This window comes from Typopeltis vanoorti, chromosome 7, assembly GCF_054136105.1.
Source record: "Typopeltis vanoorti isolate ZY-2024b chromosome 7, IOZ_Tvanoo_1.0, whole genome shotgun sequence".
NCBI lineage: Eukaryota > Metazoa > Arthropoda > Arachnida > Uropygi > Thelyphonidae > Typopeltis > Typopeltis vanoorti.
The window spans coordinates 5356143-5381132 of NC_143555.1; the positions used below are offsets into that span (position 1 = coordinate 5356143).

General features: G+C 37.6%; 1 protein-coding gene across 1 annotated transcript in view; it reads right to left on the reverse strand.

The window, feature by feature from the left end:
* Positions 1-24990, reverse strand: part of LOC150104461 (putative carbonic anhydrase 3) — a 176675-nt gene that overhangs the window by 79423 nt on the left and 72262 nt on the right. The window contains exon 2 of the mRNA XM_090395155.1: positions 1462-1539. Within this exon, the coding sequence (XP_090251281.1) occupies positions 1462-1539 (78 nt within the window). The remainder of the gene's footprint in view (positions 1-1461; positions 1540-24990) is intronic.

The window sequence follows — 24990 nt, forward strand, 5'->3', positions numbered from 1 at the left end:
TTACAGAAGACTTTTGAGAATTCCCTATATACCGCTCATGAAACCAATGAAAATGTCCGAAAACTGATTGATTCAATAGATGGGAGAAAAAGAGGAAATATTCTGACAATCATCAGAAGAAGACAGATGAAATGGTTTGGACATGTGGAGAGGGCTAATGGCATTCCAAAGCAAGCACTAGAAGGAATCATTCTGGGATCAAGGTTTAGGGGCTGACTTCGATTAAAATGGACTGATAACATCCAAAAATGGACAAATTCCTCCCTTTCTCAACTGACATCATCTACCAGCCATGCGTGATCCAACGGTCTATTTAGGACTACGTGAGAGAAAAAAGTAAGGCTGTAGCTTCAAATTACAGGCCAATCTGTATATCTGGAATTGTGAAGGTACTGGAGAGAGATTGGGGAAAAACAGGATACAGAAATTGGTTGGTAACATTAGTATTCTCAGAAATAGAGAGGTTATGATACCATTGTATAAGGCCTTCATCAAGCCTCATAGGGATTATTGTGCACAGATTTGGTCACCTGGTTTTCATGGTGATGAGGATATGTTGGAAAGGGTCCAGAGAAGAATTCACAAAGGTGGTCAGTGGTCTTTGGAATGTGGAGTAGGACAAACTGAGAACATGTTAGTTGCAGAGGCTCGTGAATAGGAGGAAGGGGGGGGGGATATGATTGGGACATATAAGCTAGTCAGGCTTTATTGCATCAACATGGAGATTTTTTCATAGAATGGAAGGGGGGGGGTAGCACAAGAGGTCATCGCTGGAAACTGTATAAGGGTGTGAGCAGAGGAGTAAGTTCTTTGCATGGAGAGTGGTTGGCGAATGGAATGCATTGCCTGAGTGTGTTGTGGGTGTAGACACATTGAATCAGTTTAAGGCACTGTTGGATGAGCATTGTGTGCAATGGTGTGTACCTCCCACGATGAGTTTCTGACTCCATGGAGGTCAAATGTTAATAATAATAAGATCAACAATGAAGGTGGCACATGAAATTGCATACACCATTAATTCAATAACAGTAATAAATTAAATCAGAGAACTGTAACCAATATTTTCTATGTTTGTGTTAACTAATATTTAAGTTACTCCTATTTGAAATAACTTGATTTGAAGTAATTTGTGAAGAAACTAATAAGACCATGAAATTACTTGAATAAAAAATAAATTTATATTGTCAAATGTACTGCAATTATGAATCCATTAAATGTTATTGACTACACTCACAATGAATCTATAAAAATTAAGATTTACGAATCAAAGAGGTTATGCCTAAAATCTGAAAACATCAAAGAAATCGATATGTCTCTATTATTATATGACACTTCCATGAAGTCCCAGGGCTTATCATGGGAAGACACTACATGATCATATAATATAATCCATATAATACCCAAATCTTTAAAATCTGGTTTTATTACTAACAGAACCATAAAGACTAGCAATTTACATACCACCATCATCATCATCTTCATAGCCCCAGTGATGGTCACTGCCCTTAGTATCACGGACTTGTTTTCTGGCCAGAGCTCCTAGATATAAAAGTAATAATTAAATACAATATGCAAATTATTTCAGTAAACTGAATCAGAAGAACTATAATACCTATTTATTATTAATAATATTTCTTTCTGAGGTGCTGATCAAGATTTATATACTGGTGTCCTAAAGCTAAGGGCAAAGTATATTTTTCATTTATATGAAAAAATTTTCATGACTGCAACTAAATATTGACATAAACTTATTGCCGGCATGCTAATAAATTATATTATACAAAAAATGTGTTATAAATTTTGTACAAATTAAATTGCAATACATTTTTGGCAAAAGTTACGCAAAAGTTACATAGTTAAGGAATTAATGTACAGTGCTTACAGAAAACTATGCAGTTAGACATTTTGGTATGGAATATGTCCACACTGAAATGCAATGCAGCTCTCACAATGCCATACCATGCTTAGCAACAAGTGATTCAGTAGTTCTTAAGACAAAAACTGGCCCACTACTCCTTAAGCGCAAGGATAAGACCTTGCTTGTTTTCTGAAAGGAAATTTTGATCAGAAATGCATCTCCCTATTGCATCCTGAACCTGTTCTATAGGGGAAATCTGGGAAGCATGCTGACCATTTGACTCGATTAATATCCTCAGTCTCCAGGAGTACCTTTGCTACTTGTGTACAATGTTGTGTAGCATTGTCATCCATAAAAATGAATTATTTTCCTACAGCACCATTCAACAATCAAACCATGGAACTGAAGAACTTCATTGCAATATCGTTCACCAGTTATAGTTCCTTTTTCTCCATCCTCCCCACACCATGATCCCAGCACTGCTGTATCTATCCCTTTCAAGAACACTCTCACGATGGTAAATAGTACCACTTTCATGGCAGATCAAGTGTCTTCTACAATCAGAGGAAGGACTAAAATGACTCATGTGCGATAGTGTACCTCCCACGAGGGGTTTCTGACTCCATAAAGGCCAAATGTTAATAATACAATCAACAATGAAGGTGGCACGTGAAATCTCGTGTTAACAGACCACTGTAAAGACTACAGTGGTCTATTAGCATATAGGCCTACATGTTGTAGATGTCTTGCCAGTTTGTTGAGATATCCATGTACCTGTGCTTGGATGGAGCAACTTGCAAGCTGACCTGCCATGGCACGTTGATTACATTTTGCTGTTATAACAAAAAAATGTGTCTTCTTGCTTTGTGGTAGAGTAAGGGCGACCTCTTAGCAAACATCTGGAACACATGCCATTGGTTTGAAATGCTGCCTAGAGCCTGGATACAATGCTATATTCCAAACTCTCTGGCAATATCAGTCTTTGAGACATTACACAGTATCCAAGTTTGCGACTTTATTCTGTCATGAAAAGAGCTTCCTTCAAACTCAGTTTGCATGACAGCTTTTTGCCTTTTATCCTGTTGAGTTGTATCATGTGACCCCTTACCTGAAATTCAAAAATTGACTGTGTACCCACTCTGTACTCAAAATCATCAGTTATACAAGCTAATTTGTCACAAGCTAATTCATCTGAATTTGCGGTTGTAATTTTAGAAACAGTGTTCGTCCTTTGAACATCAGCGTATATCTAATTATTTTACTATACTTTTCAATCCTCCAAGTGGGATCATGTACAGGAGTTCATATATAATCTACTGTATATGAAGAATTCAAACAGCTACATATCTGAAGACTGCAAAACAAGCAGGAATATCATTAATCTTTATTTCAATCAATAGTTGAATAGCTTGTAATAAAAATGTTACCCAATGCATTTCCCACCAATGTTTTTCAAATAATAACCATTCATTACTGTATTTTTTAAGAATCAGTAACAACATAGATACTATCACAACAAAAAATACTTTAATTAATATTTCCTGTATCTTGCAATCATATTAAGGCCCAATACACTGGTATAGAGATATGCATGTATAAGCATTGCGTATTATGAAAAATTAATGGAGGAAGTCACTAATGGATGTCACTAGATTCTCAGCTGAAGGTTTAAGAAGGGGTGCTAAAAAGGTATGCAGTGCTTTTGCATCCATGAGACTCTAGGTTGGGCTCAATTCCTCAACATAAGAGTAGAAGCAGATTCAAGAAATACTCTCAAATCTAGCAAGATGCCTTTGTCTTAGCAAACGCTGATGGTTGTCCATAACATGGTCTGTAAGATCCAAGTAGCCAGGAGTAGAACTAGATGCGATCTTTATTTTCAGCAATTCTGATGTTAACATGAGAGAAAGTATGAGAAACAAGTGGTTGCCTTTAAGGCCTAGACCAGGTTTGGCACAAAGTTCTATTATAAAGATCCCATCATATGGTCCATCTTATGACCTACAAAAAAAAAGGTCACCGGCTTTTTTGTTTGGGTATACTTTGTGTGATGGTGGAGCGATCTTTATTCTCGAACTATGCAAACATAGTGGTGCTCCAAAGACTTTGTTCCTTTTATATATCAAACCTCCTCTCTATTTCACTGCAAATCCAATACACAGTTTTGCTAATGTACAGTACACTCCATCTCATTTGACAAACCGTCCACTACATATCAGTAAAACTTACAGATTATCAACTTCTCTAATCATATGTTCTCATTTCCAAACCATTCTTCATTGGAGTCCTGATAGCCTTGTTAATTTAAATGCTGAAACAAAACACAATCCTAATAAGCCGAAAGGCCATTTTATCAGCGAATATGTTAATAGAATTGTCTAAAAACACAATCCTGTTTTATTTCTTGCAAAAGTCAACACTCAAATCTACAGACACAATCAGATTTCTCTTCTTGGTATTACTCCAACCTCAAATCTCTCTGTATGAACATGTGAACATGTTACAAATATCACCACTTGGATAAGAAAAATTATTTATTTGGATCAAGTTTACCTTTGAATAAAAGTATAGATTAAAACTATTTCTTATGATGTCAAATACAAGCTATGTTTTTTTTTTTTTGTTTTTTTAATGAAGGGTGATAATGTAACAGAGGTTGAGAAACTTCTATTACATTAGTAATAGAGGATTATCATTGAAATATTTTAAAAGGTACAGATGTAATGAATGTATATAAGATGTTTAATTATTCACACACAGATTCTTTAAATAGTAAATCAAAGTTATAAGTGAGTACTGGATAAAACACACTTAGATATATATATTTCTATCTCCATATTAATGGTACTGAGGCATATGAGAAAAATAGCAGCTAAGACCTTCGGTAATATCAATCTGTGGGATTCACAGTGCAATGTAGTATTGTAGTACTGTAGTATTCACAGTGCAATGCAATGTAGGCAATATTCATTACCAAGAGTGAATGGTTTGTGGTACAAGAGAGTGGATCAGAAATGTTTCATGACACATTCATGAAACATTTCTGATCTGTCAAAAGTGTGAGAATGAAGTAGCTGATGTGGATGTAAGGCAGGATTGTGAAAGTGTTGCAGAGAATGTAGTGGAAGTAGTAAATTATAGTGTGTATGAGAATAAGAAGGAAATGGATGATGATGTGAGTGCAGAGAGGAATAGCATGATTAATGGGATTCTTTCACAGGACAAAATGCGAAATTGAGTGGCGTGTGGTACAGCAGCAGGGAGATTGAAGGAAATGTGAAAATTTTAAAAGTATGAGAAACTGGAAGTAAAGAGAAAGTATTGTGTGGGGATTGGGTGATGTACTTAAGGTGTACTTAATGAGAAAGTGATGAAAGCATGTTTTCCAGGTGCAAAGATCAAGGATGTTAGTGTGCAGATGAGAAAAGTGAAAGAGAGTTATGTTTTGACAAGCACAAATGATTTGAAAGGTGAGCCATATGCAATGATAGAGAATACAAAGAGTTGCTGAAAGATTCGAAATTAAGAGTAGGCAAGTAAAGATTGCGAGTGTTGCCTCGGTATGATAGGACAGAATTAGGAGAAAGGTAATGATTGCTATTGGGCCAATGAGAAGATTATGCATGAGGAATGGTGTGCAGTTAATAGATGTGTGGAGTAAATTTGATCAACAAAAGGATTTACATATGCCTGATACACTACATTTGAATGGCTTTAGAAGATGTTTGGATTAAGTGTTATTTAGTGAAAATTTGGAAGTGCAAAACCAGGGAAACTACAGATATTAGGGGGATGCCAGAAACATGCAATCAAGCATGTGTCTCTGGCATCCCTGGGGCAAGTGAGTGCAAGTACAAGAATGACTGTGCAGAAATAGCCAATCCCCAACATAAGTGGATGTGGCTGCAGAAATGATGGTGAACAGCTAGATATTGCATTTTCAGAGAAGACAGAGGGAATAGGTGGGAGAAGGATATTATTGATGATAGCTGAAGAACTTCGACCAACAAACATAGAAGTTAGAGGATTGATGATCCGAGAGAGATAGTTCATTTGATGCTGTCTGACGCGAGATCAAGGTCAAAAGGACACAACATGTTGTTGGTTGCTGCTATAGACCTGGGAGTCTAGAGGAAGATGTGAATGCATTGCATCAGCAGATTAGCACAATGAGTGCAGGCTGAGCAATTATTGTGGAAGACTTCAACTATGGGGATATAGATTATAGATTGGAAGGAGAAAAGAGAACAAGAACATGGCAAGATGGAAATGGAATTTATACAGTTACTAAAAAACAATTATCTGAAACAGCACGATGGAGGGTAACAGGGGGTTGAGGGTTTTCGATCTGGTAATAGCATCAGAAGATCCATCTATAACTACAGTAGCAACTCTACCACTGATTGGGGAAAGTGACCATGCGGTCTTGTTCTGGGAGGTTGCTCAACATGTTGAGCAACCTCCCTTTCTCAGTCAAGAAAGGATTTATATGGAACAATAAAGCGAGTAATTATAATAGACTCAGTTGGCAGCTTGTAGAAATGCCATGGCATAGGAAGCTACAAAGATTAAATATTGGAAGTGGTCATGGATTATTTGAGAGAAGCAGTATCAGACTGGATACCCAGGTTCAGGAAGATAAACCAAGTATGGATTAAGTGGATGACTAGCAATATAAAAAAGGAGCTGCAAAACAAGAAAGCATTATGGAAGGAATATATACAAAAAGTGATCAGCATATTCATGAGCAATACAAAGAAGGGTAACTAGTGAAGAAAGCTAAATCAGATTATGAGAAAAAAATTAGCTAAGCAGGTGAAAGTAAATCCAGAAGAGTTTTTTTGCGATGTAGCAAATAAGAGTAATGATTATAGAAGGGTGGCTTTAATCAATACTGATAACTGAAGCATTGTACATAAGAAGAAATAGCTGAATTATTGAGTGATCACTTTGGAAGGATGTATCATCCAGATGGTGATTTCCAGTTACTCATGTGGCATAGGCTAATGTGAAACTGAGGCAGTTAAACTGGCGTTACTCAACATGCTGAAAAATAGTGTGAATACAGTAGTGGTACGTGATGGTATGCCAGCTCGTGCTATGAGAACTGGCAGTGTCTCTGACGAAGTTGTTTAATTTAAGTCTTCACTCTGGCAAGACCCTGAGGGATTGAAAGGAGCATATGATAGTTCCATTACATAAAGGTGGTTCAAAGACAGAAATAGCAAATTACAGACCAATTAGCATCTTTGGAGTGATGGTTAAAGTATGGGGAAAGTTGGTTAAAAGGTAAAATTCAGGAACTGGTGGATTGGAATAAGATACTCTATAAGGGGAAGCACGGCTTTGTAAAAGGTAGATCCTGCCTTAATAATTTATTCACATTTAATAATAAAGTGACAGCAGAACTGGATCAAGGAAATGGTTATGCCATGATATTGCTGGACTTTGCAAAGGCATTTGACAGAATACTATATGGAAAACTATTACATAAGTTGGAGAAAATGGATATAAGGCTGGTGGCATGGATGAGGGAGGGAGTAGCTGATATACAGACACACATCAGAGAATGGTGTATGGTGGCGTGGAATCAAGGTGAATGAGGGTGACTAGTGGAGTGCCTCAGGGCTCTGTACAAGGGCTACTATTCTTTAATTTATACATTAATGATATAGTGGAAGATTTAAGAGAGATATTCATTGTTTGCTGCCAATGCAAAACTGGGGAGGGCAATAGTTCATGAAGGTGTATCCTTCATGAACTATTGCCCTCCTATTGTTAGGTATCCTACAGGATGATTTAAATAAATTGGCAGTGTGGAAAGGACAATGGTTGTCAATTTAGTGCTTCAAAATGTAAGATAATATTACTTACATTTTGAAGTATGATACCAAGTAGTAATATTTTCATACACTTCTGGATGAAAATATTACTACTTGGTATCATACTGATGATAATGAATTACAGTAAATTGACGAGACAAGGAATCTGGTGGATAGAGATTTGAAGTTCAGAGGACATATTAATATTAATAAGCAAGGGTTGGAAAAATAGTTCAGGGATTACTTGAATGTTGAAGAAATCCCTCTTTATAAGGCTATAATTTGGCCACATCTTGACTACTCTGCATAGATTTGGTCACCTTGGGTTTCTTGGAGATTAGGAGATGGTGGAGAGGATTCAGAGATGAGTGACCAAGCTGGGGACAGGTCTGTGGAATGAGAGAGGACTATAGATAGAAACTCATAAGTTACTAAAGGGATTCTATAAGATTGACACAAAAGAACTTTTTCAGTACATGAGATCACCCCTGGAAGTTGGATAACAGTGTGGTTATTAATGGTGTGCACACTGGATATTCTTTGCTTGGAAAGTGGTGAATGAGTTGAATGAATTGCCAGAAGTAGTTATGAGTGCCCCAGTGGCAAAGAAGTTTTAGGAGAAGTATGATAGTTGTGTGAATAATGGTTAGTGTGGGTCTCCTGCGATGAGTCTCGGCTCCATGGAGATGTTCCTATAATAATGACAATGATGTAAGTTAATTATAATTATGTGTAGATATTTAAAACTGACTCACAAGGTAAAATGCACTTTATTAATTAGGAAAAAATCTTAAGTTGTTTGTTTTAAGTCAAACCTATATTATTGATGAGTGATGAGTGAATAATATAGCATTCATTGAGTTTAATCCAGCTTGTATAACATTCACAATTGCAAGCAATGACAGAAGAACATGAATGATTATAGAGAACTTGCAAAAAAAAAAAAACAGAAGTATAGAAACAACCCCAAAGAAACATTATAAGCATCCCATGTCATTATTTAAATTAAGGGGATAATAAATCCCACATTGTTTCAAAACAGAATAAGAGACTCAATTTTGATTCCAATCTTTGAGTTTCTTATTCGGTTTTGAAACAATGTGGGATTTAATATTCCCTTAATTTAAATAATGTTACATCGCTGAAATGAAGCCTATTGGCTCTTTATTTAACTAATCCAATGTCAGTTTAATAAAGTAGAAAATTCAGCAGATGAATGAGCATAATGATAAATGTTGGTTCAAGGAATTAACAACAAAGAAAAGACATTGACTTTTGTAGTGAAAAATAAAAATTATTGTGAAAATAAAACCATTGTGGAAGTAGAACCAGAAATCAAAAATATCTTCAGTGAAAAAAAGCAAACACCTTCTCTGTAGTTGGATGTCAGCTTTTCTGTCACACTTAATAATCTACCAGAAAGTTTAGCAGAATCTTAGTCTACCCAGATTTGATCTTACAGGAATAGATTAGGATTATAACAAATTAATAAGTACACATACAGGCATATAGTAAAGTGAAGGATAGAACTAATCTAAGTTTGAGTCTAGTCATTACGAGAGGAAATTTTATGCTAATTTTTTTCCCTTCAATTGAAGGTGAGTTAGCTGATATCGTATAGAGGTAGCAGCAGGGTTTTTTTCTCCCGGAAACTCCGTTTTTTCATCCCGCACACAGACAAATCCGCCGTTAGAACACACGCAACCTATAGAGAAAAAAAAAATACTAGGGGTGACAGGCAGTAGGTAGCAGTAGCGTTTTGTGTAGTTAGTGGATTAAGTGGTGATGACAAGAGTTGTAGTGTCCTCCCTCGATGATTTCTTGGAGATGTCACGTAATAATAATTAGACATGGTGTGAAGTTAAATTATGTGGAAAAACTTCATTGGCTGCATGGAGTCCTGATCTCAACCAACAGAACGTCTTTGAAACAAAATGGAGGCCAGTACACGGAGAGAACATTATGTTCAAGTTAAAGAAAGAATGATACAAAACTAACTGACTTATACCAAAATGGCGTTGAATATGCCTAGAAGGATAGAGATATGATCAAGGCCGAAACACGACCCTCAATCTATTGAGGCGTGCATGAAGCATTAATGTGAACGAAAATGTAGCACATTATGCTCAGAAACGGCAAGCCAGTATTATGGTTGCTTAAAAAATGGATTTTGCAAATTAAAAAAAAAAAATCTAAAACACACACATAAGCTCATTAAAAAGGCAATCTCACAATGAAAGGTCTGACTGCTTCCACCCTCATTTTCTCTTCTTACATCCGCAATAGTAAAGTGAAGTATGAACATTTTACAGTATATATCATCGTGCAGCAACACACAATACCGTGCTAATTTGCTACATTTACCTACAGTTAGCAGACTTACAGTAATAAACAATCCAATTAAGAACAGTGGCGATATCTTTTAGACAATAGAAAAATATTCATTGATTACTGCTGACACGTGGATTAATGAGTTCTGCTTGCTTATACTGTTATTCAATTTTCAGCAAGGCATAGGATGAATTGGCGCTTTATGCCTGCAAGAACAAATAATGTTTGAATATGTACAGTTAAGGGAGGCATTTGTATATTAATGCCAGAAGTATTAGGAACAAAAAGGAAGAATTTTTGGCCTTGGTTGGCACTTCCAAGCCACAGGTCATGGCTGACAGAAGATGATATAGCTAGTGGGATTGAATGCGAGGGGTATGGTGTGTTCAGGAGTGACAGGGAGAATAAAATGGGGGGAGGAGTGTTATTGATGATAGCTGATGAGCTACAGCCAAGGAGAATAGAAGTGGAACTGCAGGATAGAGAAAAGAGCACATTTGAGGCTATTTGGTGTGAGATTGAAACTAGCAGAACAAAATATACAGTTGGGTGATGATGATCTATTCCATCACCTATAGGCCAGGTGATGGAATAGATGGTGGAGATAGTATGCATAAGCAATTAGAAGAAATGAGTGGAAGGAGGGTAATTATTATGGGTGATTTCAACTATGGTAACATTGATTGGAAGGAGGAGAGGACACATGGGAGGAAGGAATTGGATTTTATGCGATTATTAAGGGATAACAATCTGTGACACCATGTAATGGAAAATACTAGTGGTCAGAGAGTGCTTGACCTAGTAACTGCATCTGAGGATTTGGCTGTAATGAATATGACCACGTTGCCACCAATTGGTGAGAGTGATCATAAGGTCTTGACCTGGGAGGTGGCTAAAGGTGTGGAATTTACAATTAAGACAGGGTACATGTGGAATTATCGGGCTGGTTAGCTTAGGAGTTTGATTGGTTCAGTGCCATGGCATGTAAAACTGCAAGGGCTAGATGTTGATAGTGCATGGGAGGCGGTTAGGAAGTGTTTGCATGATACAATGGCTGACTGTATACCTAGAGTCCGAATAATAAATCAAGTAGGGGGTTAAATGGATGAATAACACCATTGAGCTTGAGCTGCAAAAAATGAAACAACTATAGAGGGAACTTAAGGAGAAAGGTGACCAGCAGGCACATGAATGGTATAAAGCACAGGCCAGAAGGGTCACGAGTGTGGTAAGGAAAGCAAAAACGGATTATGAAAGAACATTAACCATGCAGGCTAAAGAGAATCCCAAACAGTTTTTTCGATATGTTGCAAGTAAAGGAAAAAATGTATATGGCAGAATGATTTTAAAGAATGCCGATGGTAGTGAAGTAACCGAATCAGTTGATATAGTTGAATTACTGAGCGACCACTTTGCAAGAATATATATATCATCCAGGTGGTGATATTGCAGGAACGAATGAACCAATAGATTATACGGGAATTGTGATGAATGAAGTGGAGGTGAGTAGTCTATTGCATAACCTCAATGTCAATACATCTGTGGGCTTGGATGGTATACCAGCTCATGTCGTACGTGAAGCAGCTAAAGAATTGTCAATGCCCTTGACCATTTTGTTTGAGTGTCGGGTCTGGGTTAGTCCCTAGAGGGTGGAAAGAGGGGAAAATAGTTCCACTGCATAAAGGAGGTTCCAAGACTGTTGTTGTAAATTACCGACCGATTAGCATATCAGGAATTGTTGTCCAAGTCTTGGAGAAATTAGTCAAGAGAAAAATACAGGATTGGATACATGAAAATGGGATACTCTATGGGGGACAACATGGTTTTGTGAAGGGTAGATCATGCCTCAGTAACTTGCTCACATTTTATAACACAGTGACGGCTGAACTGGATAAGGGTAATGGGTTTACAGTGATTCTACTGGACCTTACTAAGGCCTTTGACAAGATACCACATGGAATTCTAATCAGTAAACTGCAGCATATGGGGATGGATATAGGGTTGGTGAGATGGATAGGAGGGTGGTTGATGGAGAGATACCAGAGAGTGGTTTATTCAGGAGTAGAGTCCAAAAGATGGCTTGTGACTAGTGGTGTGCCACAGGGTTCTGTTCTTGGACCACTACTTTTCAATTTGTTCATTAATGATAGGAAAGGATCTGAGAAGAAGTATTCACTTGTTTGCTGATGATGCAAACTTCGGTAGTGATTGCACAGGATGTCAAAATTTTGCAAGATGATTTGGATAGTTTGGAGGACTGGACTAAGGAAAATGGATGTCGATTTAATGTGGCAAAGTGTAAGGTTATGCATTTTGGGGTGAAAAGATTAGCAGCAGTATATCACATTGGTGGAATCATACTCCAGGAGATCGATGAGGCCAGGGATTTGGGAGTGTTAGTGGATAGGGAGTTGAAGTTTAGGGGCACATCGCAAAAGTGGCTAAATCAGCTCATCAAATCACTTGGTTGCTGAAAAATTACTTTAACAAGCAGAGACAAACAAGTTATTGTTCCTCTGTATCAAGCTTTGATAAGACCCTATCTAGACTACTGTGCCCAGATATGGGAGTCAGGGTTTCTTCTTGATGGAGAGGATCCAGAGACGAGTGACCAAGATGATAGCAGGTCTATGGAATGAGCCTTATGAGAACAGGTTGAAGATTTGTGGGTTGCAAAAATTAGTTGATAGACGGAAAAGGGGTGATATGATTGAGACATTCAAATTACTTAAGGGTTTCTATAAGATTATCTCAGAAGATATTTTTGAGAATAGGACTGTTGGTGGGAGGACTAGGGACCATACGTGGAAGCTGGGCAAGAATGTGGTTAGGAAGGGTGTTAGAGCTAGGTTTTTTACACGGAGAGTGGTGAATGAGTGGAATAAGCTGCCAGAGTCTGTTGTGGGTGCTATGACTGAATGAGTTCAAGGCGAGGTATGATAGATACTGTGTAAATGTCGAATAGTTGTTCTTGACATGATGTTAGGGCCTCCCTCGATGAGTCTAAGGACTCCTTGGATTTGCTCGAAATAATAATTCAGGTTAAGGCCGCTGTCAGAAATATGAGGTATGACAATTTAATTTTAGAATGGCCGTGTGGTGATTTGGTTGGAGTCACATGAATAACAGTCTTTGTGCATGCTTTAACTAATACATGTGTAAACCTCAAAGCGATAAGGCCACTTGCTAGTTGGCTATTGCAAAAACAATAGAGATCTGTGAGTAAACTTTGGGGTAAAAATATATGATCGAAATTTGAAGTGGGGTGTTAACATCAAATTTTGTGCGAAAATCGGTAAAACTGCTACCGAAACATTGGAGCTGTTGGAAGTGGCATATGATGTGGATGCTCTTGAAAATGTCAAGAGTCTTTTGAGTGGCATAAGAGATTCAAAAGTGGGCGAGAAGATGTGAACGACGATCCCAGACGTGGGCAGCCAAAAACACAAATGACGGACAGAGTGCGATATTTGGTACCGTCTGACAAACGTTTACGTGTGTGATTAATAGCTAATAATTGCAAATGAATCGAGAAACAGTCAGGGTAATTTTAACTGAAGAATTGGGTATGCGAAAGATTTCTGCAAAGTTTGTGCCTCGGATCTTGACGGACGAACAGAAGCAGCGGTGGCTTCAAGTTGCGACTGATCTTTCTGCAAATAAGCAAATGTTTTCGAGGGTGATGTTGTGAGTGAGAGAGCACGTTTCCGAGAGTGATGAAACCTGGTGTTTCCAGTGTGATCCCGAAACAAATTGCTAGAGCATGCAGTGGAAAACCCCGAGTTTGCCATATCCGAAAAAAGCACGCATGTCACGTTCGCAGTTCAAGACCATGCTGGTGTGTTTCTTTAATCCCAAGGGGATCGCCCACTATGGATTCATTGACCAGGGACAAAAGGTCAACTAAGAATGCTCTTTAGAGGTGCTGAAAAAGATTACGAGATTCTATTCGGAGAAAAAGACCTGAATTGTGGCCTTACAAGTGGATCATCCATCACGACAATGCGCCAAGCCATAGTGTGTTCATTGTGAGAAAGTATCTGCCAAATAATCGATTATCGAATTAGCTCATCCTGCTTAATCACCCGACTCAGCTCCTTGTGATTTCTGGCTGTTTCCAAAATTAATGACTGCGCTAAAAGGACGAAGATTTTCTGACATCGCTGATATCCAGCATAATGTGATAAAGGAACTCAAGAGTATTCCGGAAAACGAGTTCCAGGTCTGTGTTCAAAAATGGGAACACCGTCTAAACCAGTGTATAAATGCACAAAGGGGACTACTTCGAAGGCGACAGAAGCCACTAATGTATAGTTCCGAACGTAGGTTTTCTACAGGTGCATTCTGGGAATTAAATTGTCACACGTATTCACGAGAAATAATGTCACTGCATTATTTTATCCCACTGACTGTTCTCTGCTCTGCACAGAAATTATTTTAACGAACGAAATAATAATAATGCAGTCGCCGTTCATGTTGCATAACGGCCTCATCATTATGACAGAAAGTAGTATTCCAAGAACAGACGAGTAATACATAAGAATGGGATCTAGTGTATATTCACTTATTTCTACAGAGCCACCAAGTGATAGGATGTCTTCATCTCTTCGCTATTAAGCTTAGTAGCTTGTAGTGTTGTTTTCAAGACCATTTTTGCTTTGGTATTTCCTGGGAATCACTTTCCATTTGGAAGCCAGTTCTGTATCTATCATCCCGTATCATGTTTTCGGATCTAATTATTTATTGGTTATGTTAGAAATCGGAGAAAATTGCTGTTCCAAATTTTAATCAGTACTGTTACACCTTCAATTTGTCAACGTTTTCATTTGTTTGGGATTACGGCCGAAGAAAGGTCGATTATTATGTCTGCTAATTGGGTCCTTTATTCAGGCTGGGATGAAAATTTTGAGTCACAGGAGAGGGGAGGGACACCCAGCTGCATCCGTATTAGACCGATAACAAGTGAACGTTTAGTCAGTCTCAGAGGTAGCAGAGTTCTCCTACCTTACAGAAATTCGAGCTTTTCATTACACAAACATGTCGCTCCATCGTGACGGTGCTCGGGGTTGTTCAAAAGAGATCGTCTTCGGATTTACGGATGAGGACAGTGTACTATGTTTGTAAATCCTAAACTGCGTGTGTTCATTTGGACGCTTTGCTTGTTTTGAGGGATGACAAATCAATCCAGTATTTCTGGGAGGGAAAAAATGCTGCTACCACTGTATGAGTATAAAATATTGCTTATCGAATGCATATGAAAAGTATTTCAGTATGCAATATGAATGAGGGATTTTTCTTCCATTCCGTCCCTGCTGAGGGATATAACCCACTGAAATCTATACTCAGTGTATAATTGGTAATAGTCATGACGTGTTTATTCTGATCATGATGCATGCCGAATCACACTTGTACGACAAATTTACATTATAAGTGAATAATAATAGGAACAGCGCATACAATTTCAATTTCTAAGTGGCCAGATATGTGACAAATTCTACTTTCAAGTATTAACGATCGTAGAGAATCTGCAATCATGCAAGCTCGTGTGGTGTCAAGAGATAATTATGTACTACATGCTGCGAGTATCTGTGTAGTTGTCAATTAACAAATTCCTAAAAAACTACCCCATTGCTATATTGAAGGTGACTGCTGCTCCTGCATAATACATCGAATACGATAATTACAAGGTTTCATCTAATTATGACGTCCGCCCATTTCAGCAAACATGTATGATTTCAGGATCGGAAGCAAGCATTAACAAGGATGGCTTCCCCTCGCACATCCTTTCCCCCACGTCACTTTGACAACGACTAACAGCAGTGGGTCATTTTTTTTTTTTTTTGTTTGTTTTGCATGGCACAGAATGTCAAAAAGAAATAGTTTCCTGTGCTTTTACAGGTGCTGCAGAAAAGTATTCTGCTGCTATAGGAGGAAAGCCAAGGGCAAACAGTTGTTTACTTCCTAGTAATTAACACCTTTATAATGAGATTTCTTCAATATTGGATATTCTAGATACAATTACTCGTAGAATATGAGACAAAGAACCATTCAAATAGCTACAGAATTATTAAAATCTTCGAGTGCTATGCTATCTGCTTAGGAAAATAATGTGATAATGGCAAATCATCAATGCGAAAGTAGCTAGAAGAAGGCAAGCGATGCGAGCTTTACACACACACAAAATAAATAAATAAATAAATAATAATAAATAATTAAAGTATATATGTTAGGTTAAAGTGATAAATCCTGTTAAAGTGAATAATTCCTAGAGGAGTCTGGTAAATGTAATAAAAACATGTTTATAGGCTTTATATATAGGTTTTCATTCTCAATAGAAATTATAACAACTTAGGTTAGGTTAGTTTATAATGAAAAAAGTAAGGTAAAGTACTTCTTTTGCACCCAATGAAATCATAAACTAACCTAACCTTAAGTAACCTAACCTTTATTGGTTAGGTTTAGGTTACGACCTAACCTAAGCTGTTATAATTTTTATTGAGAATGAAAACCTATATATAAAACCTATCAACATGTTTTTATTATATTTACCAGACTCCTCTAGGATTTATTCACTTTAACCGGTTAAAGTGATTAATTCTTGTAAATTATTAATAATAACCGGATTTATCACTTTAACCGTAACATACACACACACACATACACTTAGTTTAGGTTAGGTTAGTTTATAACGAAAAAAGTAAGGAAAGTACTTCTTTTGCACTCAATGAAATCAGAAATCATTATAAACCTAACATAACCTAAACTAACCTTGATGTCGCATGTCGAACCAGAGTCTAGTCGTAGTTTGCAGTGGGTAGATTAATGGGGATAAAAGATAAACGTTGTGGGCCGAGCTTAATGATTGCGGGCAGATAAATGGGGATAACAAATAAAAGTTGTTGTGGGCAGATGAATGGGGATCATAGATAAACGTCGTTGCTGTACGTTCCTCATCAATGGAGAAAAACACTAATCAGTTCCTCTCTGATTTATCAATTATTCCCATTCATCTGCCCCACAACAACTTTTATTGGTTATCCCCATTTATCTGCCAGCAATCATTAAGCTCGGTCCACAACAACGTTTATATTTCATCCCCGTTAATCTGCCCACGACAAACTACGACTACACTTTGGTTCGACATGCGATATCCAGGTTAGTTTACGTTAGTTTAGGTTAGGTTAGCTTATAATGATTTCCAACCGATAAAGGTTAGGTTAGTTTATAATGATTTCTAATTTCTGATTTCATTGAGTGCAAAAGAAGTACTTTCCTTACTTTTTTCATTATAAACTAACCTAACCTAAGTTATAATTTTTATTGAGAATGAAAACCTATATATAAAACTATAAACATGTTTTTATTATATTTACCAGACTCCTCTACGAAATATTCACTTTAACCGGTTAAAGTGATTAATTCTCGTAAATTATTCACTTTAACCTGTAATTATTAATAATAATCGGATTTATCACTTTAACCGTAACACGCGCGCGCGCGTTTTGTCAAGTGAAATAAGTACCTGGGAGATTTGTTTCCTTTGTACATACATTCGTAATAACTACAATATGGATGGAGAGCATTTCATGGAGTTCGTTATTTATTTCGGATCTTTGTTAAAGTTTGTTGAAGTATTACTCTCTGAAAAATGGTCACATTTAAATCACAAATGTTGACTTTCAGTTTAAACTCGATCACTTTTATTGGCGCAGCGGTAATGCATGACATCACTATACACGAATGCTTTGCAGAACTCACTGTTGTATGATTGTCGCGTATATTTGGATATTTCCATATTTGTTTTCAATACTTTTTTGCGAATTAGTTTTTTTTTTATTGAACCTCATAAAAAACTACTTTCTACCCGTAATACGAGTCCTGTTACTGATCTTTAACTCTGCGTAGTAGGGAAAATCCAGGTGCAGTAGAAATATTTTTGATTAATTACGTATGCACTCGAAGGTGCGGAGAATAAAAATCTTGCCCTGTGACATCTACTCTATACTATAAAATGATAAGCTGAAATTGGAAACGGATGTAGGCTGTAACGTTTTTGTCAAGTTATTTGAAACTCAGGGGCGACCCTGAGTGTCGAGTCTTCAAAATTCGAGTCATCGGAATGCAAGGAGAACCGACCTACCAGTCCGAAACAAGGGGGGGGCATAGGCGCCAGGGGGGCGAATCCCCCGTTTTGAAGACTCGACACTCAGGAGCAACCCTGAGTGTCGAGTCTTCAGAATTCAAGGAGAACCAGCCTACCAGTCCGGAACACATGGGGTTGGGGGGAGGAGCCCCCCTAGTATGGCTATAAAAATCAGAGCTGTCAAGAACTGACTACCACTAAGTGAGGTTTCTGTTTCTCATTCAAGTATATATCCTAGTCCAGCTCAGAACTTACTTCCATCTGTGCGAAGTTCAGTGTTAGTAGAAAGATCACAACAAAGTGAAGATATAGTGATATAAATGGAAAAACCACAGGCAATGACATCTTTTGACATTCTGCTCCAATATCCGATGTTAATCTCAGTTACAAATACGACGCCTATTTTTAATGTTGTTGAGTTAATCGAAACTCAACCAAATAACATGGAATCAGGGCCAAATGGAGATAGCCAAATATTAGTTCCTTGTTCTGTATCACTTGAATTATCTACTTCTTGCCAAGTTGCATAAAGTATGATACACGATATTGAACCTGGTGTCTTACTCTAATACCTAGAACTGCTGTTTCGCCTTTTGCCAGTCTTTCACATCAAGGCAGTAGTAGTTCCATGATAACGATGTCTTGGAATACATCCACACTGTCTACTGCTGTTGCGCCAAGCAATCATGAAGTACATGATCATTAGCTTCAACTAAGGTCCGAATGTCGCCCAGGAGAAAATACATGAGTCAATTCATTATTTTTGGAGATCTTTGTCACAACATCAGTGATGTCTGCTACACAACCAAAAGCATCATATGAAACTGTATGAAAATATCAGACACGAATCTTTATGTTACCATTAATTGGATCCAGACATGAAAGCAGATTTGATGAAGATGAGGCAAGAGATGACGTGCAACGAAATGAAAAGAATTGCGGACATACATGGAAGAGAGGAAAACAGTGGAAGGAAAGATGGCCATGAGAAAGATGTAACGAATGATTCCAGAGGGCCTCTCTATGGAGATTCCATTATTAGAGGTGCGGTAAATGAGAAGGTGCATAAGGTTTGTTTTCCTGGAGGTAGAATGTGTCGAGTGATTGAAGAGTTGGGCATGAAGAACGATTTAGATGGGAACAAGGAAAATGTCAAAATGAATATCAGGAGATTATTAAGGAGAGTACAAGATAGTGTGTTCCCAAGGTATGATAGTGATGAATTGAAGCGGCGAACAAAGATTATGAATGCTATGTTAGCGCAGCTATGTGAGAAGAAAGGAATGCAATTTGTGAATGTGTGGGATGAATTTGAGGGACGGATGGAACTTTATATTTTTTAATTGTTTTGTATTTAAATGGTTTTGGTACGAGTAGGCTGGAGCGAATGTTGCTGGAAGGAGAGGTAATGATTATAATGAATAGATGTGAGGTGGTGCGATGACATGAAAGAGCAAAAAAAGCAGGATAAGGAGGCTTGCGGATGGAGAGGTGAATATCACGAGTGAAGTAAATGAGAGGGTGGAAGCACAACATAAACAGGGAAATGGGGGATCAAGATGGACAGCGAAACACTATGAAATGTGGATGCTGGATTCAAAAGAGGAATGTGTGTGAGTGGGTAAAAAAGGACTGAGATGGCCTGGGATGGGAGGGAAGAGTTTGTGTGCGGAAAAGTTATGGAAATTGGAAATTGGTGGTAATATAGAATCACTGGGGAAGGTATTGAAGAGTCACATCGGAGAAGTGATGTTCGTAGAACTTGTAGAACCAGATGATGTCTTATGTTTGTTTACTAATGTCAGAAGTATTCAAAATCAGGGGCACGAAATTGTTGTATTGACTGAGCTTATTCGCCCCAAAATTGTTGATATAAGTAAGACATGGTGAGATGAGGATGACAGGAATTGAGATGGACGGATACGATATTTTTCGTAAAGACAGAGTGGAAAGGGAGGAATACTGTTGATGGTAGCAGATGAGTTGTGCCCATCTAAGGTGGATTAGCAAGGTGAAAATAGAGGCAGTATGGTATGAGGTAGAGGTGAATAGGATGAAATATTTAGTTGGGTGTTGCCAGAGATTGCAGTGTGGAGGGTAATGAGAAGGAAATGCAGAGGCATATTAGCCTGGTTAACAAGAAATGAGTAATTATTATGGGTGACTTTAATTATGGTAATATAGATTGGAATCAAGAGACTGCAGCTGGGAATAAAGAGAATGAATTTCTTGAGAAGTTTTTGAGAGACAATTACTTTAGGCAATACGTAACAGAAGGTATACGAGGATCAAGGGTAATTGATGATGTTATTATAAATGAGGGGGTCAAATCTTTCATCCGTTGGTGAGAGTGTCCATGAGGACTTCTGTTAGAAAGGGATATATGTGGAACTATAAGGCTGGTAATCATGAAACGCTCAGGAAATAGGTTTGCGGAAATAAGTTGGAAGGAGATACCGAATGGAAAGGATATTAATGCTGCTTGGGCCCTGCTCAACAACTATTTAGTGGAGGCAATATCAGAATGTATTCCACAGGTCAATAGGGTAAACAGAATAGATGTGAAATGAATGAATCAAGAGGTAAGGTATACAATCTGTAAGAAGCACATGATGAGTGGTTATAACAACCAGTTGCATGAGAAGTACAAAGAGCAGGTGACTCGCTTGATAATAGCAGCAAAAGTGCAGTACGAGCAGCAGCAATTAGCTAATGCAGTAAAAAAAATCCTAGGGATTTTTTCGATAGAAGAAAGAATGATTATGGAAGGATGGCACTGACTGGTGAAAATGGAGGAATGATAATCGCTGAAGAGGATACAGTTGAGATATTTAATGAGCAAATTATAAAGGTATTTCATTCTTGTGAATATGATATCATGCGGAACTTGAAGACGGTGTGTGTGGGGGGAGGCACTGTTAGTAAGTGAGCAGGAGGTATATGAAGAATTGAATAAACTATGTTAATAAGGTTATAGGACCTGATGCTATTTTACCATGCATTTTGAAGGAATGTTCCCAGGAGAGTTAACAACTTTTACATATCTTTTTAACGTGAGTCTTGCGCTGGGCCAAGTTCCAGAGGTGTGGAAAGCAAAATTGTTCCGATTCATAAGGGAGGTGAGTCTTAAATTATAGGCCAGTTTGTGTATCTAGAGTTGTTAAAGTGTTAGAGAGGTTAGTTAGGACCAAGATTCAGAATTGGGTTGACAACAGAAAAATATTCTTTGGTGGCCAGCATGGGTTTGTTAAAGGAAGGTCGTGTTTCAGTAATCTCCTTACCTATTATAATAAGGCGAAAAATGTATTGGCTAAGGGTGATGCATACACAGCGGTATATTTAGATATTACAAAGGCCTTTGATAAAATGCCACATGACAAGCTGGTAATTAAATTGCAAAGGATGGGGGCTAAACAGTAGCTTAGTATGCTGGATTGGTGGTCGGTCTGATACGTATCAGCGAATTGTTGCTGTTTAATTTGTATGTAAATAATATTGGGAGAGGTGTGAAGTTGTCTGCAGATGATGCGAAGTTGGGGAGAAATTTCAGAAGTGGATGCCGTAGCTTTGCAAGAGAACTTGAATGTACTGGCTGAATAGATACGTAAGTGTGGTTGTCAATTCAATGTTGCGAGGTGTAATGTTTTTAAATTTGGGAAGCAAACATGAGATGTAGAGAACACAATCAGTGGAAATATCTCGGAAGAGGCAGAGGAGATAAGATTTAGTAGTGATTGTGGACAAGGTACTAAAAGGTACGGTGAATATTGCTAAAATTGTGAGGACAGCACAACAACAGGTAATGGGAACGATGAAGAAGGCACTGACTTGTTGAAGTAAAGATGTTATGGTTCCCCTGTATAAGGTTTTGATCAAGCCACATATCGATTCATCTGCACAGATTTAGTCGCTTGGTTTTCAAAATCATGAAGATGTAATAGAAAAGATTCAGAAACGATTGACTAAGGTGGTTTCTGATCTCTGGAACGTTGAGCATGAAGACAGATCGAGAAAATGTAATTTGCAGATATAAGGAGGAGTGGGGATATGATGGAGACATATATGTTGTTAAGGGCTTATTATCAGATTAATGTGGGGATGATTTTGCAAAGAATGGGTGAAGACAGGGAGAGAAAAAGAGTTTCAGCAAGGGATGAGGAGCAGGTTTTTTTTTTTTTTTTTTTGGATGGAGAGTGATTGAATGATGAGTGTGGGTGTCTTCCCACGGTGAGTCTTTTGACTCCATGGAAGTTTAATAATAATAATAATAGCGAGAAATATTTTTATAAAAGCTAACGAATGAGAGCTCAAGATCTGAAAATAGATATTTCTTTATTTTCCTTAATCAATTCAACATGTTTCTAGAAAAATTATGAACATGGATAGAAATAAAAATCATTGTATAGAGGCTATACTTTTCAAAATTATTAGAACTTTAATTAGCCTATAATTTAGCCTATAATTTAAGGATGATCAGCAAATGCGCTAAGGCAAATTTGCTGATCATCCTTAAATTATAGGCCAAAAAGTAACAGCTTAATCGTAACTGAATCGATGCAGCTCTCAGTCATTTAATAACGCGCTTGGTTGTTTTGAATTACTGCAGAAGCAACTAAGGCTATGAGGACAACGTCTCAACTGTCGACTTTCTAGATGAATATCATTTCCCGGGAAGGAAACCCATATGAGACGAGATAACTCGCCATGAAAAACCCTTATAAAAGACTTCGTGTATTAGAGGACTCGAACAAAAGTCTTTCAAACAAAACAACATCTTATAACGGATTGGTGAAAAACTAATACACAGGAAATAAGATATAGTATCACATAAAGTTTTTTTTTTCTTTTTCGTGACCTTGTGATGTTCATTCATCTCCGTACTTTCAAATTTTAACTATAGTAAATATGTAATTTTATGTCGGCGCTTGAACATCTCTATCATCATCCAGAACACCCAACACATTGTTATGTGTTATTTCCTTCTGTCGCTTAACAATGAAAAAAATGCGTTTTGTCGTTCAGCAGTTTCAATTTTGGCTAAACATCACAAAACTTGAGATGTTACCCTGTTTATGAGGAGATCGAATGGAAATATCAAAGTAGTGGAATGATCCTTTGGCATGTGTGTGTGTGTGTGTGTGTGTGTGTGTGTGTGTGTGTGTGTGTGTGTGTGTGTGTGTGTGTGTGTGTGTGAGGGGGGGGGGGGAGAATGAACGGAAAAGCAGCTCGTTTAACTCGAAATTGAATATGATAAGTAATGAGCTGGTGGCAACTCATTATTTGAACCTCGACTCCAATCACTGTTGGTGATCGCTGTATTTTTGCATCTATGCTGGATGTAACATAATTAGCTAGCTAAAAAGTTGTATTCATGTTAAGAGTTTAATATAAAACAGACTGGAAATTAGCAAACTTTCAGTAGCCTGGTTATTTAGTGAGGAAAGGATGGAAGGAGTGCATGCATATAATATGCAAAAAACTCAATGGGTCTCTGGAAATCAGACGATGACAGATAAAGAGAATATTATTAACAACATTAGATATATGGTATGATTATTTATTAAATGAAGTTTCATTAAAAAAGTTCCAATCACACATTACAAAATCCTCATGGAAGAGAGAAAATTCCAGAAATGAGAGAAGGATGCGGAGATGGAATACATAAACAACAATAAATACGTTATGAGAATATGATTACATATTCCAAGTTTTTAAAACTAGAAATATAACGCGAAATGAAATACAAGCTCTGTCCATGTGCTACACAATTAACACCCATCCTATATCTTCTTTACATTTTTCGAACTTCTCTGCGCTATTTCAAAAACGTGTGATAAAAGCAGACACCAAACTATCGTGTAATTGTGTGTGATTTTCTTCAACATAGTTGAAAATCACAGTAAACTTCAGCATTCTCGATCCAGAGTGGATCTCGTAGCCAACCATTACAAACAGGAAACTGGTTTCATAAAAAGTCGCGTGGTCGCTCTTAACATTTCCAGGGAATTTCGCTATGTACGATGAAATGAGATCTATTTACCAGACTACACCACTACATTACAGTGCGCCTACCATTCTTTGCAACACAGAGCCCATTGTCCTCTTGGGGGGGGGGGGGATGAGCGGAAAAGCAGCTCTTTTAACTGGAAAAGATGTTTTCCAATTAAACGATGCCACTCATTATTTGAGCCTCGACAATCACTATTGGTGATCGCTGAATTTTTGCATGTACGCTGGATGAAATGCAATTAATTACTTAACTAAAAAGTTGTATTCAGGTTAACAGTTTAATATAATGCAGACTGGAAGAAAGAATGTCACTATGGTCAGCTTTCGCTTCTTTAGCTGACTTACTTTTCTAGCAGAAACAGACTGCAACGACAGTATCATCAGTCTCAAAAAAAAAAAAAAAAAAAAAAAAAAAAAAAATTGGTGTCTGCTTCTCACTTGTGACGATACTAATCGCAAATGCGTCCACAGCTCACGCCACCAGAAGGCAATCCGATTAATAAATAGCACTCATCCTTCTCTCTCTAGATAACTTTCTCATATATGTTATGCCTTTTTCTTATGTTTTTTTAACAGATTTTTTCCACCGACACTGCTCTATCATTCACGCACTTTCCTGAAAGCATGAAAAGCAAGAGCATCTACTGATCGATGTTTATTTGCTTTAGCTTCAAACCTATTGAACCAACTTCTCGCCCTCTTCTTTCCTCTCGTCTGATCCAGATCTCTGGAACAGCCTTCCTCACACTATTTTTCTCAAGAGCTAGAACTTCTTTTTTTCTCAATAATTCCTTCTTTCTTCTCAACTGCTTGCCTAAAATACGATA